Genomic DNA, 27,834 nt, shown 5'->3' on the forward strand with positions numbered 1-27,834 from the left:
TTGAGGTCAGGAGTTTAAGAGCAGGCTGGTCAACATGGCGAAACCTTGTTCTCTACTAAAAATACAAAAATTAGCCAGGTGTGGTGGCGAGCACCTGTAGTCCCAGCTACTTGGGAGGCTGAGACAAGAGAAATGATTGAACATGGGAGGCGAAGGTTGCAGTGAGCCAAGACAGTGCGGGCACGTCTGGGAGACAGAGCAAGACTCGGTCTTTAAAAAAAAAAAAAAAAAAAGGGGGAGGTTGAAAAAGTACTTGAAGAAATAACTGCTAAACGATTCTCAAATTTGACAAGAAACATAGACCTACAGATTCTGTAAGTTTAGTGAAACTCAAATAGCTCTAAACTACATATATCTGTCCAAGCCACATTATAATTAAACTTCGGAAAACTAAAAGAAAAAAAATTATGAAAGTGCCCAGAAAACAACACCTGTTTCATAGGGGAAAACACGTTGAATGACAGTAGACTTCTCATCAAAAACAATGGAAGCCGACCGGGCGCGGTGGCTCATGACTGAAATCTCAGCACTTTGGGAGGCTGAGGTAGGTGGATCACTTGATGTCAGAAGTTTGTAAAACCTTAGAAGCCATAAAGTGCACATTTTTCAAACTAAAGGAAAAGAACAATCAACTTAGAATTGTACTCCCAGGGAAACTATGTTTCAGAAATGAAGGTGAAATTAAAATGTTTCCAGATAGAGGAAAACTAAGAAAATCTGTTGTCAGCAGACCTACCCTAAAAAAATGACAAAAGGAGGTTCTCTAAATAGAAAGGAAACAATAATCTTGGAACATCCAGAAGGATGAACATGGTAAGCAAAAATATGGGTAAATATAACAGGCTTTCTTTCTTGAGTTTTCTAAATTATGTTTGGTGGCTGAAACAAAAATTCTAACATTGACTCATGTGGTTCTAAATATATGCAGAGGAAACATTAAGACAACTGTATATTGAATAGGGGGAGTAAAAGAACAGAAAGGGAGGAAATATTTCTGTATTTCACCAGAACTGATAAAATGATGACACCAACCTATAGCATTTAACCACAAAAGCTACACAAAGATATATACCATTGATTCTCCAACAATACGGGTTTAAACTGTGTGAATCCACTTATACATGGATTTTTTCAACCAAATGTGGATTGAAAATACAGTAGTCTTAGGAATTCAACACCCACGTAAATGGAAGGCTGACGTTTTTATATGTGAGTTCCACAGGGCCAACTGTGGAACTTGACTATGCACAGATTTTGATATATGAGAGAGGTCTTGGAACTAATCCCCTGCAGACACTGAGAAATAACTGTACTTAGAACACTAGAAAATCAAGTAGGCTGGGCGTCGCTGCTCATGGCTATAATCCTAGCACTTTGGGAGGCCAAGGTGGGCAGATGACTTGAGCTCAGGAGTTCAAGACCAGCCTGGGCAACATGGCAAAACCCCATCGCTATAAAAAATAGCCAGGTGTGGTGATGCATGCCTGTAGTCCCAGCTATTCTGGAGGCTAAGACGGGAGGACTGCTTGAGGTTGGGAGGTGGAGGCTGCAGTGAATCAAGGTTGCACCATTTCCCTCCAGCCTGCGTGACAGAGTGAAACTCAGTCAAGAAAGAAAGAAAGGAAAGAAAGAAAGAAAGAAAGAAAAAAGAAAGAAAGAAAGAAAGAAAGAAAGAAAGAAAGAAAGAAAGAAAGAAAGAAAGAAAGAAAGAAAGAAAGAAAGGAAGGAAGGAAGGAAGGAAGGAAGGAAGGAAGGAAGGAAGGAAGGAAGGAAGGAAGGAAGGAAGGAAGGAAGGAAGGAAGGAAGGAAGGAAGGAAGGAAAGAAAGAAAGAAAGAAAGAAAGAAAGAAAGAAAGAAAGAAAGAAAGAAAGAAAGAAAAGAAAAAGAAAAAAGAAAAGAAAAGAAAAAAGCAACGCAACCCATAAAAATGTTGGAAAAAGAGAAACAAAAAGCAAAGAACAGAAAGCAAAAACTTAAATAGCAGAAAGCAGAATTAAGCCCTAACATATAAATAACTGCATTAAATGTGAATGATCTAAACACACCACTTGAAAAACAAAGATTGGCACAGTGGATTAAAAAACAGGATCCAGATTGGCTGTGGTGGATCATGCCTGTAATCCCAGCACTTTGGGAGGCCAACGCAGGTGGATCACCGAGGTCAGGAGTATGAAACCAGCCTGGCCAACATGATGAAATCCCATCTCTACCAAAAACACAAACATTAGCCGGGCATGCTCGCATGCACCTATAATCTCAGCTACTCGGGAGGCTGAGGCAGGAGAATTACTTGAACCCAGGAGGCAGAGGTTGCAGTGAGTCGAAATCACGTCACTGCACTCCAGCGGAGGAGACAGAGCAAGACTCTGTCTCAAAAAAAACCAGGATCCAACTACAAGAAACTCACTTCAGTTAAGTGATATAGACAGGCTGAAAGAAAAAGAGTGGACAAACATATCATATAAACATTAATCAAAAGAAAACAGGCAGGGCTATAAAGCGGATAAAGTAGACTTGAGCCAAGAAAATTACCAGAGACAGAGGACATTATGTAATGATAAAAGGGTCACTCCAGCAAGAATAGCAATCCAGAGGTGCAAAGTATGTGAAGCAAAGACTGACACAATGAAAGAAGAGTCAGACAACTCCACAACTACAGTTGGAGATTTTAACACCCAACTCTCAACAATGGACAGAATTAGAAAGAAAATCAAAGGCCAAGCACGGTGGCTCACACCTATAATCCTGGCACTTTGGGAGGACAAGGCAGACAGATCATTTGAGGCCAGGAATTCGAAACCAGCCTAGCCAACGTGGCAAAACCCTGTCTCTACTGAAAAATAGAAAAATTAGCTGGATGTGAAGGCACACACCTGTAATCCCAGCTACCTGGGAGGCTGAGGCATGAAAATCGTTTGAACCTGGGAGGTGGAGAGTTGCAGTGAGCTGAGATCAAGTCACTGCACTCCAGTCTGGGTGACAGAGCAAGACTCTGTCTCAAAAAAAAAAAAAAAAAAAGAGAGAGAGGACAGAGAGAGAAAGAGAAAGAGAGCGAGAGAGAGAGACAAAGACAGATAGATAGATTAGCAAGTATATTAAAGAACTTAATAATGCCATCATCCAACAGGAGTTAATCAACATTTATAAACATCACCCAGTAACAGCATAATCATAAAACATATGCCAAGACAGACCATATTCTAGGCCATAAAACAAAACAAATTTGTAAGAATTGAAATCATGCAAAATATGTTATCTAACTACAATGGAATTAAAAACAAGAAGTCAACAATAGAAAGATTACAGAAAAATCTCTGCCAAACACTTGGAAATTAAATAAAACACTACTAAATAATCCATGGGTCACTGAAGTCTCAAGGGAAATCAATAAATCCAACTAACTGAATAAAAATAAAAGTACAATGATACAATAAAATTGGGAAGTAGCCAAACCTATGAAAAGGTAATTGATAACACTAAAAATGCATACACAACAAAGATAAAAATCAGCAAGCTAAACTTCCATGTGAAGTACCCAGAAAAAGAGCAAAACAAATCCAAAGAAAACAAAATGAAGGAAATAACAATAAAAACAGAAATCAGTGAAAATAAAAACAAAAAAGAGAGAAATAATTGAATTCTACCCAACATTTAAAGAGGAATTGACACCAATCCTTTACAAACTCTTCCATAAAACAGAAGAGGAGGAAGACATCCTAATGCATTCTGAGGCCAGAATTACCTTGATTCCAAAACCAGACACAGACACCGTAAGAAAACTAACAATCAATATCCGTTATGAATATAGACATAAAATCCTCAACAAAATGTTAGCAAACCAATTCTGGCACTTACAAAAAGTAAAGTCAGCCACAAGGGTGGTCAACATCTATGTCACTGGGCCCCAGTAAAAACTCAAAACACCGGGTTCAGGGGAGCTTCCTTGATTGGCAGTAGTCTACGCTTATTTTCACTCATTACTGTTGGGGGAAGTAAGTGCTGTTTACATAACTCCACTGAGAGAGGACAACTGAAAGCTCTTCCTGGAAGTCTCCTGGACCCTGCCCCATGAGTCTCTCCTTTCACTGAGTTTAATCTGTACCCGTTTGCTGTAATAAACCATAACTGTGAGTATAACAGCTTTCAGTGGGTTCTGTAAGTTCATCTAACAAATTATTAAACTTGAGGGTGTTCTTGGGAAACCCCTCAAAGTTTGCAATGACCAAGTAGAATTTATTCCAGGAATGTAAGGTTGGTTCAACATATGAAAATCAATCAATGTAATATACAATATTAAGCTGATTAGGACAAAAACCATATGCTTATCTCAATAGACACAGAAAAAAGTCTGACAAAATCTAATACCCTTTAATTATAAAAACACTCAACAAACTAGGAAGAGAGGGGAACTGCCTCAAACTGATAAAGGCATTTACCAAAACCCCACTACCAATATCATACTTAATATGAAAGACTGGAAGTTTTCCTTACAAGATCAAGAACAAGACAAGGATGTCTGCTCTTGTCACTTCTATTCAACACTGCACTGGAGATTCTAGCCAGGGCAACCGACAAAATGAAGTAAAACACATTCAGATTGCAGAGGAAGAAGTAAAACTATTGTTATTTGCAGATATCATGATTTTGGATATAGAAAACCTAAGGAATCCACACAAAAAAACCTATGAGAGCTAATAAACAAGTTTGGCATGGTTACAGGACAAAAAATTGATATACAAAATTCAACAGTATTTCTACACACTAGCAATTAACAATCTTAAAAGGAAATTAAGAAAATAATTCAATTTGTAGTAGCATCAGAAAAAATAAAATACTTTGGAGTATGTTTCACCCAACAAGTACAAAACTTGCACACCAAAAACTACAAAACACTGTTGAGCAAAAAATAAAAGATCCAAATAACTATAAAAGGAACTCTGTATTCACAGACTCAGACTTAGTATTGTTAAGATGGCAATACTCTCTGTGATGACTGATTTTAAGATGGCAATACTCTCTGTGATGACTGATTTTATGTGTCAACTTGAGTGGGCTACAGGGCGCCCAGATATTTGGTGTTATTCTGAGTGTGTCTGTGGGGTGTTTCTGCATGAGATTAACATTTGAATCAGTAGGATGAGTAAGCAGATTGCCCTCCCCATTGTGGGTGGGCCTCATCCAATCTACTGAAAACCTGAATAAAATAAAAGGTTAAAAGGAAGAATTTATTCTCAACGCCTGTCTTAGAGCCAGGACACTGGTATTCTCCTGCTTCAGACTTAGACTCAGACTAGAAATTACACCATCAACTCTCCTGGTTCTGAGGCCTTCGGATTTGGACTGGAGCTATACCATTGGCTCTCCTGGGTCTTCAGACTGCAGATTTCAGACCTTCTCAGCCTATATAATCAAGCAAATCAATTCCCTACAGTAATTTCTCTCTCTAAACACACATACACACTCACACACAAACACACACACATACACCTCTATACCTCTTATTGGTTCTGTTTCTCTGGAAACCCTAAAACCACTCTTCAAATTGGTATGCACATTCCATACAATCTCTATCAAAATCTAAACTGGCTACTTTGCAGAGATTGACAAGCTGATCCTAATATTCAGATGAAAATGCAAGGGATCTGGAATAGCCAAAACAATTCTGAAAAAGAACAAAAAGTTGGAGGACTCACACTTATTGACTTCAAAACTTACTGCAAAGTTACAGAAATAAAAACAGTGTAATACTGGCATAAAGATGGATAAATAGATCAATGGAATAGAGAGCCCAGAAGTAAGCCCTCATATTTTATATGGTGAAGTAATTTTCAATAAGGGTCATAATACCATTCAATAGTTAAAAGATAGTTCTATTTAACAAATGGTGCTAGAAAAACTGGACGTCCACATATAAAAGAATAAAGTTGGACCCTTACCTCAAACTATATACAAAAATTAACTCAAAATGGATAAAAAATCTAAACCTAACAGCCAAAACTACACAATTCTTAGAACAAAACAGAAGGGAAAAGCCTCATGATAACAGATTCAGCGACGATTTCTTCTATATAACAACAAAAGCCAGACAAAGAAAAAACAGACAAACTAGACTTCAAAAATATTAAAGACTTCAGTGAATCAAAGAACATTAATAACAGAGTCCAGAGACAACCCACAGAATGAGAGTAAATATTTGCAAATCACATATCTGATAGGGGATTAATATCCAGAATATATAAAGAACACCTAGAACTCACCACCAAAAAACAAACAACCAAATTTAAATCCAGAGAAAGTACTGGAATAGACATTCCTCCAAAGATATACAAATGGTCAATAAGCAAATAAAAAGATACTCAACATCACCAGTCATTAGAGAAATAACAATCAAAAACAGAATGAGACATTTCACACTCATTAAGGTGACTATTATTTAAAAAAAAAAACAAGTATTGGTGACAATGTGGAGAAACTGGGACCCTGTGCATTGCTAGTGGGAAGTTATAATGGTGTAGCCGTTGTGAAAAAGCCTGGCAGTTCCTCAAAAAGTTATAAATGTACTTACCACATGGCCCAGCAACTGCAATTCTATTCCTAGGTATATAACTAAGAGAACTAAAAACACCACCACAAAAACTTTAACACAAATGTTCACAGCAGCATTATTGATAATAGACCCAAAGTGGAAAAACACCAAACATCCATAAATTGATAAATAAACCATGAGGTATTAGCCACGAAAAACAGTGACATACTGACATTTGCTATGACATGGATGAACCCTGAAAACAATATGCTAAGTGAAAGAGGGCAGTCACAAAAGGCCACATATGTGATTTCATTTATCTTCAAGGTTCAGAATAGACAAATCCATATAGACAGAGAGTAGATTGTGTCTTCCAGGGACTGGGAGGAGAGAATGGACTGCTGGGCTTCTTTTGGGGATGATGAAAATGTTCTGGAATTAAGTAGTGGTGATAGTTATACAACTCTGTGAATAGACTAAAAACCAATGAACTGTACTCATCACATGATGTGTGGATTATATCTCAATAAAAAGAAAAATAAAAAGTTTAATTTAAAAAAATGATTCAGACAACTTCTCTCCAAGGAAACAACAGTATCCTCACCTGCTCATAGATCTCAATGGCTTTCTGGTACTGCTCAAGCTGGGCAGCATATGCTGCCACCTTCAGCAGACACTTGTTTGCTGAGCTGAAATCAAGAACCAAAGCAGAATGAATAACAAGCCAATGGAAAAATAAAAGATGTGCACTGGGCCTTAGTACATCTTCATTTGGTATAGTCAAATACACTCACAGAGTATAAAAAGAAGTATTTTTTTAATCACACATAATAAAACCCATTAAATTATATTAACAAAAGTAATACTTGCCTATTGGATTCTTCTCCTTTGTAATAATCAGCAGATTGTTCATAATGTGCAATAGCCTGAAAACATACATATTTTATTCACACACAATTTATTTGGAGAGTTGCATTTTAAAGCCATATTTGCATAGGTATTTTTTAATAAATAAACCTACTCTACCAGCAAACTTTTCACAACTTGGCCTATTTCTTTAGGAAATACAAGAAAGCATGCACCTCTGGAATCAGAATGCTTGCTGACCATCAAAATCTGTTTCTCCCTCCCCACATGGCATATGCCCAGCTACACCACTTCCTCAGCTTCCTCTATAGTGAGGGGCAGCCTGTGACTAGTTCTCTCCAGTGGAATGTAAACAGACATGCTGGGGGCCACTCCCAGGCTTGGGCCATATATCTCACTTTGCATACTTCTCCAGGCCTTCCACTTCCCATGAGCTAGGATGGCTATGACCAAGTCCAGAGTGACACTGTAAGCTAGACACCCAAAATGGCAGTAACTGTCAGGCAGATTCCTAAATAACTACAAAGGACACAATGTACCTCCAACCCCAGTGTCTCTACCACTGTCAAACCCTTAGGAGCCACACTGGATTGTTAGAGAGGTATGAAGCCCTAATTACACTTTAGGTCTATGACTTGCAGCACAGACTACACCCACTAATACCTTAAGTGTCACCTAGAATAAGGATGTTGCTGTCAATCTAAAAATATATGGCATCAAGTGGAGAGGAAACAGAGATCACAGGCCAGAAAGCTAGAAGACCCTGTCATGCTGTGATGAAAGTTAGTGAAATCAAGCACGTGACAACTCAGAAAAAAGAATTGGTGTCAGCCAGGTGCGGTGGCTCATGCCTATAATCCCAGCACTTTTGGAGGCCAAGGCAGGTGGAATACCTGAGGTCAGGAGTTCAGGACCAGCCTGGTCAACATGGTGAAACCCTATCTCTACTGAAAAAATACAAAAATTAGCCGGGCATAGTGCAGGCACCTGCAATCCCAGCTACTTGGGAGGCCAAGACAGGAGAACTGCTTGAACCTGGGAGGCAGAGGTTACAGTGAGCTGAGATCACACCATTGCACTCCAGCCTGGGCAACAAGAGTGAAACTCTGTCTCAAAACAAACAAACAAAAAAATAGGTGTCTACCAGAGTCCAAAACTAAGCAAAATGGCTGAGAAAAGCCAGAAGATAGTGTGTGCTGCTGTTAGCACAGTTTTGTGAGAGCTGAACTCTGCAAAGAATCAGCTGGTTTGTAGACAGTTGTAGACAATCTTAGAAATAAGGCTCTCATAAGACTGAAAAAACTTTCTATACCCCAGATAACGAGAGGTAAGTATAAGCAGTTCTTTAAACCAGGGCTCTAGCCAAGTTTTTCTCTAACAGGATCAGACAAGAAATATTTTAGGTTTTCTGCATCTTTGCCACAACTACTCAGCTCTCTTGTGGTAGCATAAAAGCAGTCATAGACAAGATATAAATGAATAAGTGTGGTTGTGTTCCAATAAAACTGTATTTATGAACAATGAAATTTCTAATTTCATATAATTTTTACATGTAGCAAATGCTTTTTTCTCTCAAGGATTAAAAACTGTAAAAATCATTTTTAGCATGCAAACATATAGAAGCAGGTGGTGGGTTTGCAGGCTGCTTGAATTACAAAGGTTTCCCAGTAAATGCAAATGAGGGAGCTAGCAGTCTTTGAAAATCAGAGTAAAGGTGCTGCCTTTCTGCCCAAGCCCATTAGTTCAGTGGCTTCAAGGCAGCTCCTAGTGAGTTAGAAGAGAGTCGCAGGGACAAGAAAACAAATAAAACAAAACAGGCCATGGAACTATGTTAAAGTTAGAAAAGTACTTAGACCTGGCCCATCAAGCCCCAGGCCCCCAACTCCCTGCAGATGGTGGTGGTGATGACCAAGAGCAGAAACTGAGCTACCAAAAGGCCATAAGCTAGAAGTGGCAGAGCCAGTATTAGCCTCTCAGGACTACAGAGGAACCCTGCCTCAAACATTCACATTGAACAGTTCTGTGAAAAACTGACACTTACACTGTGTTTATATGATTACATTTTGGGTCCATGATTTCAGTCATTTAGCATAACCTAATATGCTCCCCCAAAACACATATTTTGAACATTATTACGGTAGAAGAAAAGCTGAAAAAAAATTAAGTGGTTACATATAATGGGATACTTGAAAAGTTGTGTTTTTTTTGTTTGTTTGTTTTTTGAGACAGGGTCTCATTCTGTTGTTCAGATTGGACAGGCTGGAGTGGCATGAACACAGCTCACTGTAGCCTCAACCTCCTGGGCTCAAGTGATCCTCCCACCTCAGCCTTCCGAGTAGCTGAGACTACAGGCATGTGCCACCATGCCCAGTTAATTTTTAAATTTTTCATACAAATGAGGTCTTTTCATGTTGCCCAGGCTGGTCTCAAACTCCGGAACTCAAGCAATCCTCCCATCTTGGCTTCCCAAATGCTGAGATTACAGGCATGGACCATCAAGCCTGGCCTTCACAGAATACTGAATTGAAAAATGCAGCTATAAAAGAATAGGTATACTATGGTCCTCTTTTTGCAAATACTTAGTAACATACAGAAATAGTCTGGAAGAAAATACTTTTTTGGAACACCTGTCAAAGCTGTTATGTACACACACGTGGGATTACCTGATGAAGGTACATCTCCTCCTACTAAAATGTGGGCTCTGTGAGGGCAAGGCCATGACTGTTTGGCTCACCATCACAGCCCTGAGCCTAGCATGATGCCTGTTCACAAAGTAGGTGCTCGGTAACAGATGCTACGTGAATGAAGGCAAAGTGCATCACAAATGAAAGCTGCCTATTAAACTATTGCCAGTATCATGATTATGTGAAATACTCAGGAAATAAAAGGTTTTCAGCGAATTTATGATTAATCAATAACCTCCTTTCAACTGGCCTCATTCTCTAAAGTGTTTAGCACCATTTCCCATCAAAATAAACTGGGCAAATCATGATAAACCTGACCAAATCTGTCTGTGAAGAGTACTGGATTATATAACCTCTTTTTCAGGACAGATAGAGTATAACTACATATCTTCCTAATTCTTACAGCACCAGAACTCAATGAATAAATAGGGTTGGGTTAAACCGTATGTAACTGCTGCTTTGGAGGTTAAAAAAGAAAAGGCTAGATGTTGACAATTTGGTGTAACTTAACACTTTACCAATAATGGCACTGGCTCATTAGAATTTTAGAGATGTAAACTACAGTTATATTTATCACAGTGAAAGAAAAAATTTCAAGTTGGTTTTTAATAATGCTAATTAAACTAATCATTAAATTCCATGGTTTTCCCAAGTTGTGACAGATTGTACTTGAAAAAAAAGCACAATTCACTGGTTTAACAGAGAGCTTTCAGAGAAGAGACTGGCCACAGGCTATCTCTAAATGTTCACATCTAGTTTGGAATTTTAACATGTAGTGAAATTTATCAGATCCTTACACACCAGAAATCAGCCTACCTAGATATCTGACAATCCCAAGGACTATAATAAATGTCAAAAGCAGAACACAGCCACCAATAACAACAGCACACGTAACAATAAATCCAGAAATTTAAGACCAGCTGGTTATCCTGTTATTTAAGTAGAGGGCCAAGGAAGTCACAACATTTCTGCTTGGGGCACCTGGATGAGTGTCACGATACATGGAATTCTGGAATGAGAAACAAGGGCCTTATGACTGCATCAATGATGCCATAAAGCAAATGCAATTTCCAGGCTTAAGAGTCCACTGTGTAGGTGAAATACCCTTAAGTAGCTTTAAAATGGGATCATTTCTTTTAGAACAAATGCCCCTAGAGCAGACCTAACATAAATCTGCCATATACTCCTATTCTATGCTGTAACAAACAGTATTAAATAAGGCTCTCCAGAGGATGAAAATAGAATTGAATTATATTTCCTGTAGATCATTTTTAAAAACCATCTAAAAAAGACCCATTTATTATGTGGTTCAGTGTTTTACTTCATGAACTAAAAGAAGCAATGCAGGAAGATGAAAGATCTCTACACTGAGAATTACAAAACACTGCTCAAAGAAATCAAAGAAGACACACGCAAATGGAAAAACATCCCATGTTCATGGATAGGAAGAATCAGTATCACTAAAATGGCCATACCACCCAAAGCAATTTAGATTCAATGCTATTCCTGTCAAACTACCAACGACATTCTTCACAGAACTAGACAACCCTATTTTAAAGCTGGAATCAAAATCACATATGGAATCAAAAAATAGCCTGAACAGTAAAGGCAATCCTAAGCAAAAAGAACAAAGCTAGAGACATCATGTTACCCCACTTCAAACTACACTACAGGGCTACAGTAACCAAAGCAACATGGTACTGGTACGCAAACAGACACGCAGACCAATGGAACAGCATAGAGTGCCAAGAAATAAGGCCACACACCTACAGCTATCTCATCTTCAACAAAGCTGACAAAAACAAGCAATGGAGAAAAGACTCCTTATTCAATAAATGCCGCTGGGGTAACTGGCTAGCCACATGCAGAAGACTGAAACTGGGCCCTTCCCTTACACCATATATAAAAATAAACTCAAGATGCATTAAAGACTTAAAATGTAAAACCTAAAATCATAAAAATCCTGGAAGACAACCTAGGCAATACTATTGTGGACATTGGAACAGGCAAACATTTCATGACAAAGACACCAAAAGCAATTGGAACAAAAGCAAAAATTGACACATGCAACTTAAGAGCTTCTGCACAGAAAAAGAAACTATCAACAAAGTAAACAGACAACCTACAGGATGGAAGGAAATACTTGCAAACTATGCATCTGACAAAGATCTAATATCCAGCATCTATAAGGAACTTAAATTTGCAAGAGAAAAACAACTCCATTAAAAAGTGGGCAAAGGACATGAAGAAATACTTTTCAAAAGACATATATGCAGCCAACAAGCATTTTTTTTTTTTTTTTTTTTGAGACAGAGTCTTGCTCTGTCGCCCAGGCTGGAGTGCAGTGGCCAGATTTCCGCTCACCGCAAGCTCTGCCTCCCGGGTTCACGCTATTCTCCTGCCTCAGCCTCCCGAGTAGCTGGGACTACAGGCGCCCGCCACCTCACCCGGCTAGTTTTTTGTATTTTTTAGTAGAGACGGGGTTTCACTGTGTTAGCCAAGATGGTCTCGATCTCCTGACCTCGTGATCCGTTCGTCTCGGCCTCCCAAAATGCTGGGATTACAGGCTTGAGCCACCACGCCCGGCCTCAACAAGCATTTTTTAAAGATCAGTATCACTCATCATTAGAGAAATTCAAATCAAAAGTACAATGAGACACCATCTCACACCAGTCAGAACGGCTATTATTAAAAGTCAAAAAACAACGAATGCTGGTGGGGTTGTGGAGACACTTATACACTGTTAGTGAGAGTGTAAATTAGTTCAACCATTGTGGAAAGCATATGACGATTCCTAAGAGAGTTGAAAGCAGAACTACCATTCAACCCAGCAACCCCATTACTGGGTATACAGCCACAGTAATATAAACCATTCCACCATAAAGACACGTGCACATGAAAAGTTCACTGCAGCACTATTCGCAACAGCAAAGACAAGGAATCAACCTAAATGCCCATCAATGGTGGACTGGATAAAGAAAATGTGGTATGTATACACCACAGAATACTATGAAGCCATAAAAAAGAACAAGATCATGTCTTATGCAAAAACACAGATGGATCTGGACGTTATTATCCTCAGCAAGTTAATGTAAGAACACAAAACCAAATACTGCATGTTCTTACTTACAAGTGGGAGCTCAATGATGGGAACACATGAACACAGACACTGGGAACAACAGACACTGGGGTCTACTTGAGGGTGGAGGGTGGGAGGAAGGAAAGGAACAGAAAAGGTTAACTACTGGGCACTGGGCAAAATACCTGGATGATGAAATAATCTGTACAACAAACCCCCATGACACAAGTTTACCTGTATAACAAATCTTCACATGCAGCCCTGAATTTAAACATTAAAAAATTCTAGAAAACCCCAAAACATGTTATACATATTTTTAACGTTTCACAAGATTTTTATTTGTATTAGGTATGTTACATCTGCTTGACTTATCAGCTACTTATATACTCTATCTCAAAAAAAGAGGTAATATGAAGCTATGAAACTACACACTTCACTGTCAACTAACTAAAATCTGTGAATGATCTAAAATCAGAGAAGGGACATTGGGTAGGAGTGCTAAATGAGAAGAAAGTGATCTGTAACAAGCCAGATATAAGGTACCTTGGGTGTAACTGATTTTTCAAACATTAATTTCACAATCCACCAACTACAATCTGATGAGTCCAACCAGGGAACAGAAGGTAATAATACTTCCTTTTCTTATTTTTTTAAGAGGAGGTCTCACTATGTCACTCAACTCCTGGGCTCAAGCGATCCTCCCACCTTGGCCTCCCAAAATACTGGGATTACAGGTGTGAACTACCACGCCTGGCCAGGTAATGATGTTTCTAAACAACTCAGGAGTTTAAACATTAGGGACCGTAACAACCTAACCCTGTGCCTGCACGTGCATGTGTGTGTGTGTGTATGTGTGTGTGTATGTGTGTGCAAGTGTGTTCAGTAATATTCTTAAATTGCTTTTGTTGGGTATTTTTTTTTTTTTTTTTTTTGAGATGGAGTCTCACTCTGTTGCCCAGGCTGGAGTGTAGCAGTGCCATCTTGGCTCACTGCAACCTCTGCCTCCTGGGCTTAAGAGATCCTCCAACCTCAGCCTCCCAAGTAGCTGGGACTACAGGCATGCACCCCCATTCCTGGCTAGTTTTTTTTTTTTTTTTTTTGGATTTTTTGTAAAAACGAGGATTTCTCACGTTGCCAAGGCTGGTCTTGAACTCCTAGGCTCAAGAGATCCTCCTGCCTTGGCCTCCCAAAGTGGTAGGATTATAGGCATCACACTGTACCTGGCCTTTTTTTTTTTTTTTTTTTCAAGAGGAAAAAAGAGTATGTCACATTTCATTTTATCTGCTCTCAAGTTTATGGAGACCCATGTGTTGGAGACCATGCCTGGGCAGCAGAAATGACACAGCACTGCAGGCTCCTGCCCCAGAGTGCCCTTCTCACCACTGTGAAAGAGGAAGCTGGAACAGGAGCCTCTGCTGGCAAAGATGCTCTGTGCACAGTGCTCATCCCCGCAAGACTCACTCAAACCTAAATAAAGATACTGTGGCCATCGCAGACACCCTGACCAAATAAATACCCCAGCCACACCAGACCCATCTCCCTCCCGTTCCATCATCAGTTCCACACCAGGGAACAAAGGAGGTTCAGGTCCAGCTCCATCACCTTCCTCCAGGATCCACAGATAACCTTCCAGAGAGAAGGTTCACATGCACATGTCAATGCACAGGGTGGCCCTGACTTGATCAAGATCAGGGAGTGTCCTCAGAAAAGTATGGCAATTATGGAAAAAAAAAAAAAAAAGATGTCAAATAATAAATTGTAACAAATATGATCAAATTTTGCGCTGAATAACAGGTGGAGGTCACAGTCAAAAGAGTGAATGTTAACAATGCCAGTCCAATTTTAATACTGCCTAGCAGATCTTTCCCCAGACCAAGAAGACTCCATTTGGTATGGTGGAGGCAGGGGTAGCATTTGTTTATTTAGCCAATATTTAGACCCCAATAGGTCCCAGAGCTCTTGGGACACATCAGTAAAGCAGAGACAAAGTTCTCTGCTGACATGTGTGCCTATTCTGGCAGAGAGAGGGAGACAACCAATATGAGAATGATGAGCACGCATATGAGAGGGCATGTTGTAAGGTGATATCTGCTCAGCAATACAAGAAGTTAAGTGAGGTGTGTGGGGATCTGCTGTGCCTTCCTTGGGGGCTAAATTAACTAGGGGGTCATAATAGGCCTCATGGAAAAGGTAATAAATAAGCAAAAATGGAAGGGCATGGAGAAGTTAGCCAGGTGGACTTGAAAGATGTGAGGAGTCAGCCACGTGGACATCTGGGGAAGAGCTTTGCAGACAGAGGAAATCGTGGGTACAAAGGTCCTGAGGCAGGAGTGCTCATCTGGCACATGTGTGGAACAGCAAGGAGACCAGGGTGGCTGTGCAGGGTATGCAAGAGGAGGAGAGTAAAAGAAAAGAGGAGAGGCCAGGCTACACAGGTACATGGGGAGTGTGGGGCTGGGAGGAAGCAATTCAGTGGAGCCATGAAGGCTCTGCACAGCTCCAGGTGTTCTTCTTAGTGAAAGGGGGCTAATGAAAGGCTGTGAGCAGTGGAGAAACAGAATATGATGCAATGCCTAGAAGGTTCACTCTGGCTACTCTGTGGCAAGGGGATGTGGGGTTGGCAAGGCAGGGGGAGCAGAAGCAAGGAGACCGGTTTGAAGGATCCTGCAGCGATCAAGTGCGAGCTGGGAGACAAGGTAGTGAGTTGTGCCGAGACTTGGGAGCAGGAAGGACACTGCTCACAAAAACTGCTCACAGGTTGTAGAGAAAGAGAAAAGGCAAGGAAGCCTGTAGTTTAGGGGGGAACACTGGGTTGGGGACAGGGCATCTGAGATGGGAATCCAGTCCCATACAGGTTAGAGATGACTGCTGGACAAAGTGGAGAGGTCAGCAGGCAGGTGGATACAGGAATCTAGCATTTGGAGAGAGGTCTGAGCTGCAGTCAGATTTGTGAGTCACTGGCATACAGATACTTAAAGCTGTGATGCTGACTGAGTGTAGAGAGGTCACCTCTTACGCTTTCTTCACTGGGCCTTAGAGTACTAAGCAATACAGCCGAAGGTTCCTTTGGCAATGCTAATGTTCTGACGTGAATCAGAAAGAGGTGAAAAAACAGGTGATTTCTGTAAATCTTAACCAGCTCTCATGTCCTAGATGCCAACTCCAGGAAAACAGCCCACTACTTTAGCCAGCTAGACCCTAAAAGTCTCCAAGCAAGGCCATCTGTGATCACTCTACACCTATGATCACTCTCAAACTGAGGACAGGAGAGTTCTTTGAGTCAGCTTATCTGCCTGCTTCACATCTGAGGAAGTGTGCCCACTGCTTACCTTCTCAATGTCTACAAGTTCAGTCTCATAGATCTCCGCAATAGTAATGTGGTGCTTGGCTGCAATTGTAAACCTTCCCTAGGGGAAAAAATAAGAAACAGTCACACATCCATTTTCCTATCTGAATGCCAGTTTGGGAACATAAAAAAGAGAGAGAGCACTCTAAGCCATCTCAAGACTCCACCCCACAGCCACTCAAGCAATGCAATGTCTTACCATGTCTGTGTAAATGTCGATGGCTGCATTTAAGCAGTTGATAGCCTCTGAAGCGTAGGCATTTAAGAAAAACAACGAAAAAATCCATTTAGTCAAAGAGGGTTCAGGTGAGGCTGTCTTCTTGACTGTTATTAGAACGTTAATGAGGTATAATTTTGGAGTGGAGGGTGGGCATGTTAGTTAGTGAGAAGCAAACAAAAATCATGCACAAGTCCAGATTCATCAGCATGGCTTTGTTCCCAGCAGCTACAGTATAATTTAGGGAACTGTAGCTGGAGTAACATTGTCTTAGTTACTCTTAACCTTAAAGTGAGGACTCCATCCAGGCAAAAGACTGTATTATAAAAAAAATAAAACCATGGAGGTTGTCACCAACACTGATAAATTATATCTGCTAAAATATGAATGCAAACATATTCCTCATTAATACCATGCATATATATTAATTTTGGAATATGGCACCACATCACAAGAACGATCATCTCAATAGGTTCTACTCTCCATGCAGCCAAAAGCAAAAGCACTTTGAAATGCCTATTCAAACAACCCTTAAGCAAAGTCAACATTCTGTATAATGTTCAAAGATGCTAAATTGTAGCATACTAACAAAATGAAGAAACAAATCTAATAAATAATAATGCTAATAAATTATACTAATTTTCTTAAAAAGTGAGCCAAAAAATTTTCCCTATCATAAAATGATGGTGTTTATAATGCTGGCATATAATAAGCTCCAAGTTTATTACTTTTGGTTTAAAGAGGCAGCAAAGTAGAACGGCCTGACTACAAAATTAGAAAGGTAAGCAGATAAACAAAAATCGAAACAATTTCCCTCTAAACTACATAAAAAATGTGGATCCCTGTTATACCTTTAAAAATACAGAATATAAAGAGAAAAATTATCTATCTATAATCCCACTCAAATCCGCTGTTAGTACTCAGATGTACTTTTCCTTTGTTTATTAAACACATTTCTATATGCACAAATTTTTTTCTAAAAATGAGATTATACAACATTCAATCTCATGTGCTTCTTTAATTGCCATGTAAACATTTACCAGGTCACTGAAGATTCTCTGAAACCGGGGATTTTAATGCCTGCACCATATTCTAAAGTGCTGATGCATTACAATTTTACCACTCTAACAGCTCATTTAACCTATGAGTTTTTCACTTTGGGAAATAAACTGTGATTAATCCTTATACAAAAGGTCGTGAAGATACCCTATTTCTTTATGACATATTTATTCTCAAAATTTGGGATTTGGTGTTAAACAAAATGGACTGCTAAAAGAAAAAGGAAAAACACAAAATTTCTGCCATGCACACGGGTGGAAGGGAAGAAATACTTTTAATTACACTCTTCTAACTAAAAAGAAATAATCTTTGCAAAATTTTATCACATTAAATATCCAATTGCATTCTTTCCTCAAAACAAATACTTTGAAAAACACTTTTTAAAAAACCAAATGGATACTGTATGAATAAGACTTTTTAACGATTGAATATTACAATTTCCCATTAACTGGATCTGAAAACTCCTTAGGTATTTAGGAGTAAGGGAACATAAGAGTTTCCTTTTATGAACAATATACATTTTCACAAAATTAAGATATAAGAAGTCTTACGTAAAATCAAAGGTTATTTCTAAAAAATTCTCTAAAATGCAGCATAAATGGAGTTTAATTAAATGATGCTATAAACTAAACAGCCAGTATAAATTTAACATATTTTCTCCTCATAAAAGCCCCCAAATGATTAAAAAATAAAAATGCCTAAGGTTATCAAAATTTATCTATTATTCCAAAATACAAAAATTCCTTTTTACCAGGACTTGAAAGGACACCAACACTGACCTTAACGTTGAGGGAAGTACTGACTGGTTAGTTGCACACAGAGATAGGCATGCTACGCGCCTGGCTGCCTTACCTTGGGGATCTGCCTTTTTGTAAGCATTTCCAGCATCCACAAAGCTGGTAGCGGAGTCATGTTTGCTCTGAAGCTGCATGTGGAGCTTGGCTGCCTGACAAAATGCATTTCCTGCAGCTGAAAAAGACACTACAATTAAACACAGAGGAGTAAGTCCCCCCCAGAGCAACCCATGCTCTAAGTAGTAGACCTCCCTATTATATTCCACTGAAAAGAAGCATTCTAGTCAGAAGCAAAAATCCATGTGGTCCAGTGCACCTCGGGCAAATATAAAAATAACCAGAATCAAGTCAAATAGCAATGAAAGCTTGTCCACCTCAGCCCCAGTAGACTTTCCAAGTGTCCCTGGGCACTAAGCCACCATTCCTTGATCTGACCATTCAATACCAAAAGCCAAGTCTTGGGCTACTGGATTCAATTCCACTAACACATAATAAACACCAGCTAAGGGCTTCAAGCCACAAATGATTAAAGAAAGATAAAACACTAAGCTCAAAGATATTTGTTCACTTTTCTTAGTGTCTTCTAGACTTAGTTGTCAGAGTGGAAGAAACTGCTAATGAAGGGCTTTGTGGATAAAGTAAGTTTCCTAAAGAGTGAAAATCAGGCCCACAATTTTGAAATCCATAAAAGTCTAAAAATTCAATTTTTTTTCTTTAGTTTATAGCAAAATCTGACTGAAATGTATATGAGGTTTAATCTATTTTACCCCATTAGTGTGAAAATTTACACATTTCCCTGCAGAATCACTGATGGATCTGGTTGTGGGGTACTGCCCAGGTCTCCAACTGGGACATGGCACAACATACAAGGTACACGACCTAATCTTTTTCAGAAAAGGTTTTGGATCAGGGACCATGGATTCTGGAGTGCTGGAAAAGAAAGAGGGAAGGAATCGCTAGCAGAGGAGTCACATGAACACTGAAGAAATGCTTGAAGGTAAGAAAGGGCTGGAAGTGGAGGCCAGTGACAAGCCTGCCATGACTGCAGGAGGGCAGTGGAAATCAAGGCTGAAGCTGCATCAGGCCACTTCTGAGAGGGTTTAAACATCAACAAGGGAAACTTCCTGAGTTCAGAGAAGCAACACGGCAGAGTGCCTCCGAAAAATGAGTCACATTGGGGAAGTCAGTACAGTAGAAATGGAAAGGAAAGAATCTGATCTACCACGAAAAGCATGGTTAAGAATATCACAAAGCCTTTAGGTTTCTAAAAAAATTATCAAAAAGCAGTACTCACTGCTGATATGAAACATTTGCTATAAATTTTTTTGTGAGGAAAAAAAGTACAATTCTTTTCTTTTGTTCGAGACAGGGTCTCAATCTGTCACCCAGGCTGCAGTGCAGTGGCGTGATCACAGCTCACTGCAACCTCTACTTCCCAGGATCAAGAGATCCTCCTACCTTAGCCTCCCGAGTAGCTGGGGACACAAGTGTGTGCCACCACACCTGGCTTTTTTTATTTTTAATTTTTTAAAACAAATTTTTGGCCGGGTTTGGTGGCTCAAGCCTGTAACCCCAGTACTTTGGGAGGCTGAGGCAGGTGGATCACCTGAGGTCATGTGGCAAAAGCCCATCTCTACTAAAAATACAAAAAAATTAGCTGGGCACGGTGGCAGGAGCCTGTAATCCCAGCTATGTTGGAGGCTGAGAAGGACAACTGCTTGAATCCGGGAGGCGGAAGTTGCAGTGAGCCGAGATTGTGCCACTTCACTCCAGCCTGGATGACAGAACAAGACTCTGTCTCAAAAAAAAAAAAAATTTTTTTTTGTAGAGATAGGTTCTCACTATGTTGCCCACGCTGGTCTTGAACTTCTGGGCTCAAGCAATCCTCCAGCCTCAGCCTCCCAAAGTGCTGGGATTACAGGTGATTATACCTGGCCATAAACATCCAATTCTGCTAAAGCTTCAGTTGCATCTCTTGTTCCAACTCCCTCTCCCCAGAGGAAATGCATAATTCTCACGTGGGTTTCTGAACCTGAGGGCAAAGGGACAGTACAAACTCTGAAGCCCACCTGCCCAGGTTCAATTCTTGCTCTGTACCTCAGTTTCTGATTAAAAGAGTAACCAGGCATCTCTGAAAAATATGTAGCCACCAGCATGACATGAGTAGTGCTATGATCTGAATGGTAGTATCCCCCCAAAATTTGTATTACTGGAGCCTGATATCCAATTTGACAGTGTTACGAGGTGGGGCCTTTGGGGAAGTGACGAAGTCATGAGAGCGCCACCCTCATAAATGGGATGAGTGCCCTTATAAAAGAGGTTGAAGAGAGCTGCCATGCTCCTTCCACCACATGGGGACACAGCAAGAAGGTGCCATCGTGGAAGATGAGAACAGTCCTCACCAAACACGGGATCTGCTGGCACCCTGATCTTAAACTATCCAGCCTCCAGAACTCTGAACAATACATTCGTTTTCTTTATAAATTACCCTAAGGTATTCTGTTATAGCAGCAGGAAGAAAGCAAGGTGCTGAAGAATCCGAGTAGATGCCAGCCTCATCTCAGGGCCAGAGCTGGAACTGAAGAAGCCCTGCTGGCCCCTGGTGAATCATGAGAGGCCGAGGGTATCCAGGAGGGGCAAAGGCCACTACCAAGGCAGTGGCCAGGCACCTGGGGTACTTGGGGCAGCACTTAACCATGAAGTGGCAGCTCAGTAACATATCTGGCTAGGTGGGAGCTTTGATGGGCTCTGCCTCAGAAGAAGGTAGTAATAGTTTGGACTTCACAAGTAAAATGCTTAGAAGGGCCTGACTCACATTACACACAGTGGCCACTTTCATTATTATATGCAAATCTAGCCTTAGATCACATCTGCGGTCTGGCATGTTGAAATGCCATCATTTTTTTACAACATACATCCTTGCTCTCCTGCTGGCATTTCATTTTTAGTAACTTATCTATGTTTCCTGTCCCAGAATCAGTCATGGTCCATCCTTTTCTTGCTCAGAAATATCACAACACCCAGGCTCTCCTAGGCTACCTCCATTTCTCCAGACAGTAGTAAGTGCTTTAATTTTACATTTGCACATTCCCACATTCCAAAACGAGTTGCTGACTTACTTTTTCACGCTGACTATTCAATCCAATCACTAATAGCAAATGCTAGCTCAGTCTATCTAAACTTGGAAGTGTCGGGCTGGGCACAGTGGCTCATGCCTGTAATCCCAGCACTTAGGGTGGACCATGAAGTCAGGAGTTTGAGACCAGCCTGGCCAACATGGAGAAACCCCATCTCTACTAAAAATACAAAATTAGCTGGGTGTGGTGGCGCATGCCTGTAATCCCAGCTACTCCGGAGGCTGAGGCAGGAGAATCGCTTAAACTCGGGAGGTAGAAGTTGCAGTGAGCCGAGATCGCGCCACCACACTCTAGCCTGGATGACAGAGCAAGACTCTATTCTCGGAGGTAGGGGAAGGAACTTGGAAGTGCCTTTAAAGGAGCATATATTAAATTAAATGGCCTCTGAGAAGCCACACAACTTGGGCTAAATTTCCTCACCTGCAAAATGGGTATAATACCTGTCAGGATGATCTCTCAAAAACTGAGCATCAAACACATTAGCTTAATCATTATGAAAGAAATTTTAAAACTATAAAGAGATGCAATGCTGTTATGATCATCACCAATGCAACATGGATAGAATTTCAAGGAATCTAATATTCATCCACTCAACAAATATACTGAGCACCTATGACTTTGCAGGTTACAATCCAAGGCCTGGAGATACAGCAGAGATAAAACACACAAATGTGGCCTTCCAAGGTTTACTTTCTAATGAGAATCACCGTATAATAAAAACGTAAATATAAATCAATAAAACATTATGTAATTTATTTTTGCTAGATGGTCATAAGTATGTTGGAGGAAAAAAAAAAAAAGTTTCCAGGAAGGACAAGTTTGTTATTTTTAAAAGAGGTGGCCAGAGAAGACCTCACCAAGAAGATGACATGTGAAGAGGGAGCTGAAGGAAGCAGGGACCCAGCAACATTCTGTTTGGGGGAAGAGTAGGGAGACAGAGGGACCAGTACATGCGAAGGCTCTGAGGTGGGAGCTGGGTGCACAAGGAAGGGGGACAGTCTTTGAGGGCCACTACAGGGAGGTCAGCTCTTATTTGGAATGATATGACCTTACTTAACTTGTGTTATGTTACTTCATTAACACATTTATGCCTAGTGTTCCTTTACTGGAACGCTGAGCATGTGGGAGGTATTTATATCCTATCCTACTGCTAAGGTCATCACCAAGGTCTGATTTCCAAAATTCAAAAAACTGTAACCTCAGACATAAGTGGAAACAGACTGGAAAAGTGCAGAAGTATGGCGATGTCAGGAGGCTGGAGCATCATCCCAGGCAACAGATAATGAGTGGTGCACATACGAAGCCTTAGTTATATACATGATCAGTGGCCTCCCTGAAATGGAATTTCCAAAGGTTAGAATACCTGATCACCAGATACAATTAGTAATAAGTGGTCTCAGCCAGGCGCAGTGGTTCATGCCTATAATCCCAGCACTTTGGGAGGCCGAGGCGGGTGGATGGCCTCAGCTTAGGAGTTCAAGACCACCCTGGGCAACATGGTGAAACCCCGTCTCTACTAAAATACAAAAAATTAGCTGGGCGTGGTGGCACATGCCTGTAGTCCCAGCTACGCAGGAGGCTTAGGCACAAGAATCACTTGAGCCCCGGAGACAGAGATTGCAGTGAGTTAAGATTACATCACTGCACTCTAGCTTGGGCTACAGAGTGAGACTTTGTCTTAAATAAATAAATAAATAAATAGTCTCTTCAGGTAAGATCACTTTTTACTTACAAGACCTGAACAAAACAAAAGATGGAATGTGAAACAAACTGTTTTCTCCTCCATTTTAAAAACACAAGACAATTCAGGCATAAGTGTGTTTTGAAAAACAGCATATCTAAAGCCTTAGCTAAAACTAAACTTCTTATAAAGATCTTACCTTTTAGATTCAACTAGCTCAAAAGCATTTTTCTCCTTTGAAATTATTTTAAAGTATCTGCCTTGAAACAGCTTGTAGAGGGCAAGAGTCCCACTTCCAGTCCCACAGCAGCTGTGAGCCAGAGCTCAACACCCACGTCCCCTGCCCTGGTCAACGGTGGTCTCCATTTTCACTATAGAAATATCCCATCACTAAGGCATGAAAGATCTCTTTCGCTGAAGGGAGAGGGATGAATTTCTCTGAAAGAGCCATCTCATCTCAGACCAATGAAAATAATAATCCTGTGAATTTTGTTATGCCCGGTCTCACTGGGTAGAAAGCATTACTTTAAAAAATAACCATGAGTCTCTTGAGGTTAATGTAAATCCATCCCCCTCCCCCCAAACCACACTGTCATAGTTCTCAGTGGAATTACAATCAGTTATTGCATAGCAGAGAATGGTCATTCTCAACCAATGTTCAGGTAAAGAAAACCAGGCATTTCTCTTTATCCCACTAGTTTTAATGACTTTTATTCCAACTTTCATTCCTTATAGCACTGTATTTATTTAAGCATATTAGTAAGAAACAAAGATTACTCTAATTCCAAGTAATTTTAACTATTTTTAGTTACCACATGCCTACTGTATTAAGAAGTTTATGGAAACTAAGACAGACACTGTCCCTGTGCTTGAACTTAAGCCAGGCTTTCCAGCTTCATTCACTTAGAGCACACCCCTTCAGTCTCCATGTCAGCAGCAGCCAGGCCAGTTATTCAGCACTGACACCTGTCTCTGGGGTCAATAGTCTTGCTCATTAAGGGGAAAACAGTCATTTCTTCCTTCAAAGTGATTTTAAACCATTTGCCTAAAAAACAAACAAATACTTTGTACATACCACTCCAATTTTTAGCCATCTTGAACATATTTGCAGCTCTGGTATACATTTCACAAGCCTCTTCTATTCTTGTGTTTCCTCTGAGAAAAAGTTAAAAAATATGTTACATTTTAACAACCATCCACATCTCTAATTCTCTCTCCCTCAAATGATAACCATTTAGTATGTACTTGCTATGTGCCAGACAAGCATTACAGAATCTTAACCTCTGTTTAAAGGAGATACTCTTACTATCCATTTTCCAGATGAGAAACTGGGGTGTTAAGTGGTAAAGTAACTAGCCCGAGGTGACAAGGAAAGGATAGCTCAGAATTAAGACTCATACACAGGGCAAGGCATGATGGCTCATGCCTGTAATCCCAGAACTTTGGGAGGCCAAGGCAGGCGGATCACCTGAGGTCAGGGGTTCAAAACCAGCCTGGCCAACATGGTGAAACCCCACCTCTACTAAAAATACAAAAAGTAGCTGGGCATGGTGGCAGGCGCCTGTAGTCCCAGCTACTCAGGAGGCTGAGGCAGGAGAACCACTTGAACCTGGGAGGCAGAGGTTGCAGTGAGCTGAGATGGTGCTACTGCACTCCAGCCTGGGCAACAAGAGCAAAACTATGTCTCGAAACAACAACAAAAAAAAAAAAGAAAAGAAAAAAAAAAGACTCAAACACAGATCTGGCTGACCCTAGAACCAGAGGGGTTACAGACTAAAGATGTTACTCTGATTACATCTTTAATCAGAGTCCTTCCCATCTATAAAAGTTGGAAGTTTTATATCAGTCTGAGTAGTTAAAAGTAGGTTTTTCAAAGGAGATTAAATTTTGAAGGATAAAGACATCTTTTCCCTGTTATCTCCCAAGAGTTCAGCATTATGTTTATTCAGAAGCCACATCAGATGAGAAAGTGGCTTTCTACATTCTACAGCTGTATGATGTCAACTCTGGTAAGGGCAAGTCCTTCTCTAACCTGGAGGAGGCCTCAGGGTCCAGCCCAGTATAGAAATGCATTTTTGCAACGCCCTGAGAAACGCATTTTACAACACCCTGAGAGAAGGGTACCTCCACTGTTGCTTGAACATACATAGTTCTGCAAAGTTCTTCACCAAGCAGCTGACTCCACTGAGGGACAGCTCTAAGCTACTTGGAAATTTCTTTTCACATAAAAGCCAAAATTATCTTCCGTAATCCTCCAAGAGTTAACTTTGCTTTTACTATGCTAAGGTCCCTCCATGAAAGACGTTTATCTTGTCTATATACAATCATAAAATAACCAGTGGAAAACTGAGACACAGTAGACTCTGTACAGTACACATAACAAGGAACTCAGTGGGGTATGGACATAAGGACTCAAGAGACAGGAGAGGTCGAGGCTGACACTGGATGCTGGGCCTGGTATGAACACATGTACATGAAAAAGTGCACACACACGTGCCAGGAACTCCAATAAACTCCAAGCTCCAGCAGAGGAGCTTGCAGCTCCGTGTCAACACAAGTCCTAGTGCAGAGCAGAGGCTGGGCATACAGCAAGGCTCAGGTGTGACTCAGACCTTAGGCAATAACTACCAACAGTTTGGCCCTGGACTAGTTCTTTAACTCCTTCACACCTCAGTTTTGACATGTGTAAATTGAAGATAATATTATGTATACCTAGGAGTTATTATGAGGATCAAAAGAAATAATCCGTATACAGCTGCCACTGTAGAGCCACCCAGAGTAGGTACTCAATCAGAATGGTTATCATATCTAGATCCATGTATGGAAGGCATAAAAACCTTTGAGAATATTACATTGTTATGTCTCATAAGGAACATGTTATCTAGAATAAATGCAAATCAAAACCACATATGTGATACCACGTGGCTCCTGCTAGAATGGCTAGGATGAGCTACTGTCTGTCAAAAGACAGAAAATAACAAGAGTCAGGGAAGACATGGAGAAGCCTTATATACAACTGGGAGGAATATAAAAGGGTGCAGCCCCTTTGGAAAATGGGTTGGCAGTTGCCCAAAAGGTTAAACCTAAAGTTACCATATAACTGAGCAATTCCATTCCTAGGTACACACCCAAGAGAAATCAAATACTTCCCATCAGGGCAAGGAGCCTCACGCCTATAATCCCAGCACTTTGGGAGGCCGAGGCGGGAGGATCACCTAAGGTCAGGAGTTCGAGACCAGCCTGGACAACATGGCGAAACCCCATCTACACTAAAAATACAAAAACAATTAGCCAGCATGGTGGCGCATGCCTATAGTCCCAGCTACTTGAGGGACTGAGGTTGCAGTAATCCAAGATCGCACCACTGCACTCCAGCCCACCAGTCTAGGCAACAGAGCGAGATTTTGTCAAGAAGAAAAGAAAAGAGAGAAAGGAAGAAAAGAGAAGAGAAGAGAAGAGAAGAGAAGAGAAGAGAAGAGAAGAGAAGAGAAGAGAAGAGAAGAGAGAATGGAAGGAAGGACGGACACATATCCACACAAAAACTTGTATGTAAGTGTTCACAGCAGCATTAATCATAATAGCTAAAAAGTGGCCAGGCGCAGTGGCTCATGCCTGCAATCCCAGCGCTTTGGGAGGCCGAGGTGGGTGGATCACTTCAGGGCAGGAGTTTGAGATCAGGCCGGCCAACTTGGTGAAACGCCCATCTCTAGCAAAAATACAAAAATTAGCTGGGCATGGTGGTGGGCACCTGCAGTCCCAGCTACACGGGAGGCTGAGGCAGGAGAATCACTTGAACCTGGGAGGCAGAGATAGTGTCACTGTACTCCAGCCTGCGTGACAGAGTTGACTCTGTCTCGAAACAAAAAAAAGCTAAAGAGTGGAAACAACCCAAAAGTCCATCAACTGATTAACAGATAAATAAAATGTGGTATACACACACAATGGAATATTAATGGGCAATAAAAGAAATGACGTATCAATACATACTACACTATGGTTGAGCAGTCACAGTGATTCCATTTATATGACAGGTCTACAGTAGGCAAATTTTTAGAGACAGAAAAGAGGTCAGTGGTTGGTAGTGCTATGTTTTGAATGTTTTTGTCCCCTCCAAAACTAAGTTAAAATTTAATCCCCAATGCAACAGTGTTGGGAGGTAGGGCCTACTGGGAGGTGTTCAGGTCATGAGCGCTCTGCTCTCATGAATTTATTAAGGCCACTAATAAAAGAGCTTGTGAAAGGGAGGTTCCATTTTCTCTGGTTCTCTCTTCTACCGTGTGAAGACAAAATAAGAAGGCCCTCACCAGATACCAGACGCTGGTGCCTTGATCTCAGACTTTCCAGCCTCCAAAATTGTGAGAAATACATTTCTGTTCTTTATAAATTACCCAGGCCAAGGTTATTGTGTTACAGCAGGGCAAAGCAGGCAAAGACATCTAGAGGT

General features: G+C 40.6%; 1 protein-coding gene across 2 annotated transcripts in view; it reads right to left on the minus strand.

The window, feature by feature from the left end:
* The window catches only part of NAPB (NSF attachment protein beta), a 51,805-nt gene that overhangs the window by 8,398 nt on the left and 15,573 nt on the right, over positions 1-27,834 (minus strand). Inside the window, exons 2-7 of one of the 2 annotated variants that reach the window (XM_037993959.2) lie at positions 24,466-24,545; positions 18,631-18,747; positions 16,702-16,748; positions 16,486-16,563; positions 7,397-7,452; positions 7,131-7,215 (exon numbers count right to left, since the gene is read on the minus strand). In XM_037993959.2, the coding sequence (XP_037849887.2) occupies positions 7,131-7,215; positions 7,397-7,452; positions 16,486-16,563; positions 16,702-16,748; positions 18,631-18,747; positions 24,466-24,545 (463 nt within the window). Of the gene's footprint in view, positions 1-7,130; positions 7,216-7,396; positions 7,453-16,485; positions 16,564-16,701; positions 16,749-18,630; positions 18,748-24,465; positions 24,546-27,834 lie in introns of those variants that run through there. The other variant, XM_073008676.1, reaches the window with a different exon arrangement.

This window comes from Chlorocebus sabaeus, chromosome 2 (genome assembly GCF_047675955.1).
Source record: "Chlorocebus sabaeus isolate Y175 chromosome 2, mChlSab1.0.hap1, whole genome shotgun sequence".
NCBI classification, from domain to species: domain Eukaryota; kingdom Metazoa; phylum Chordata; class Mammalia; order Primates; family Cercopithecidae; genus Chlorocebus; species Chlorocebus sabaeus.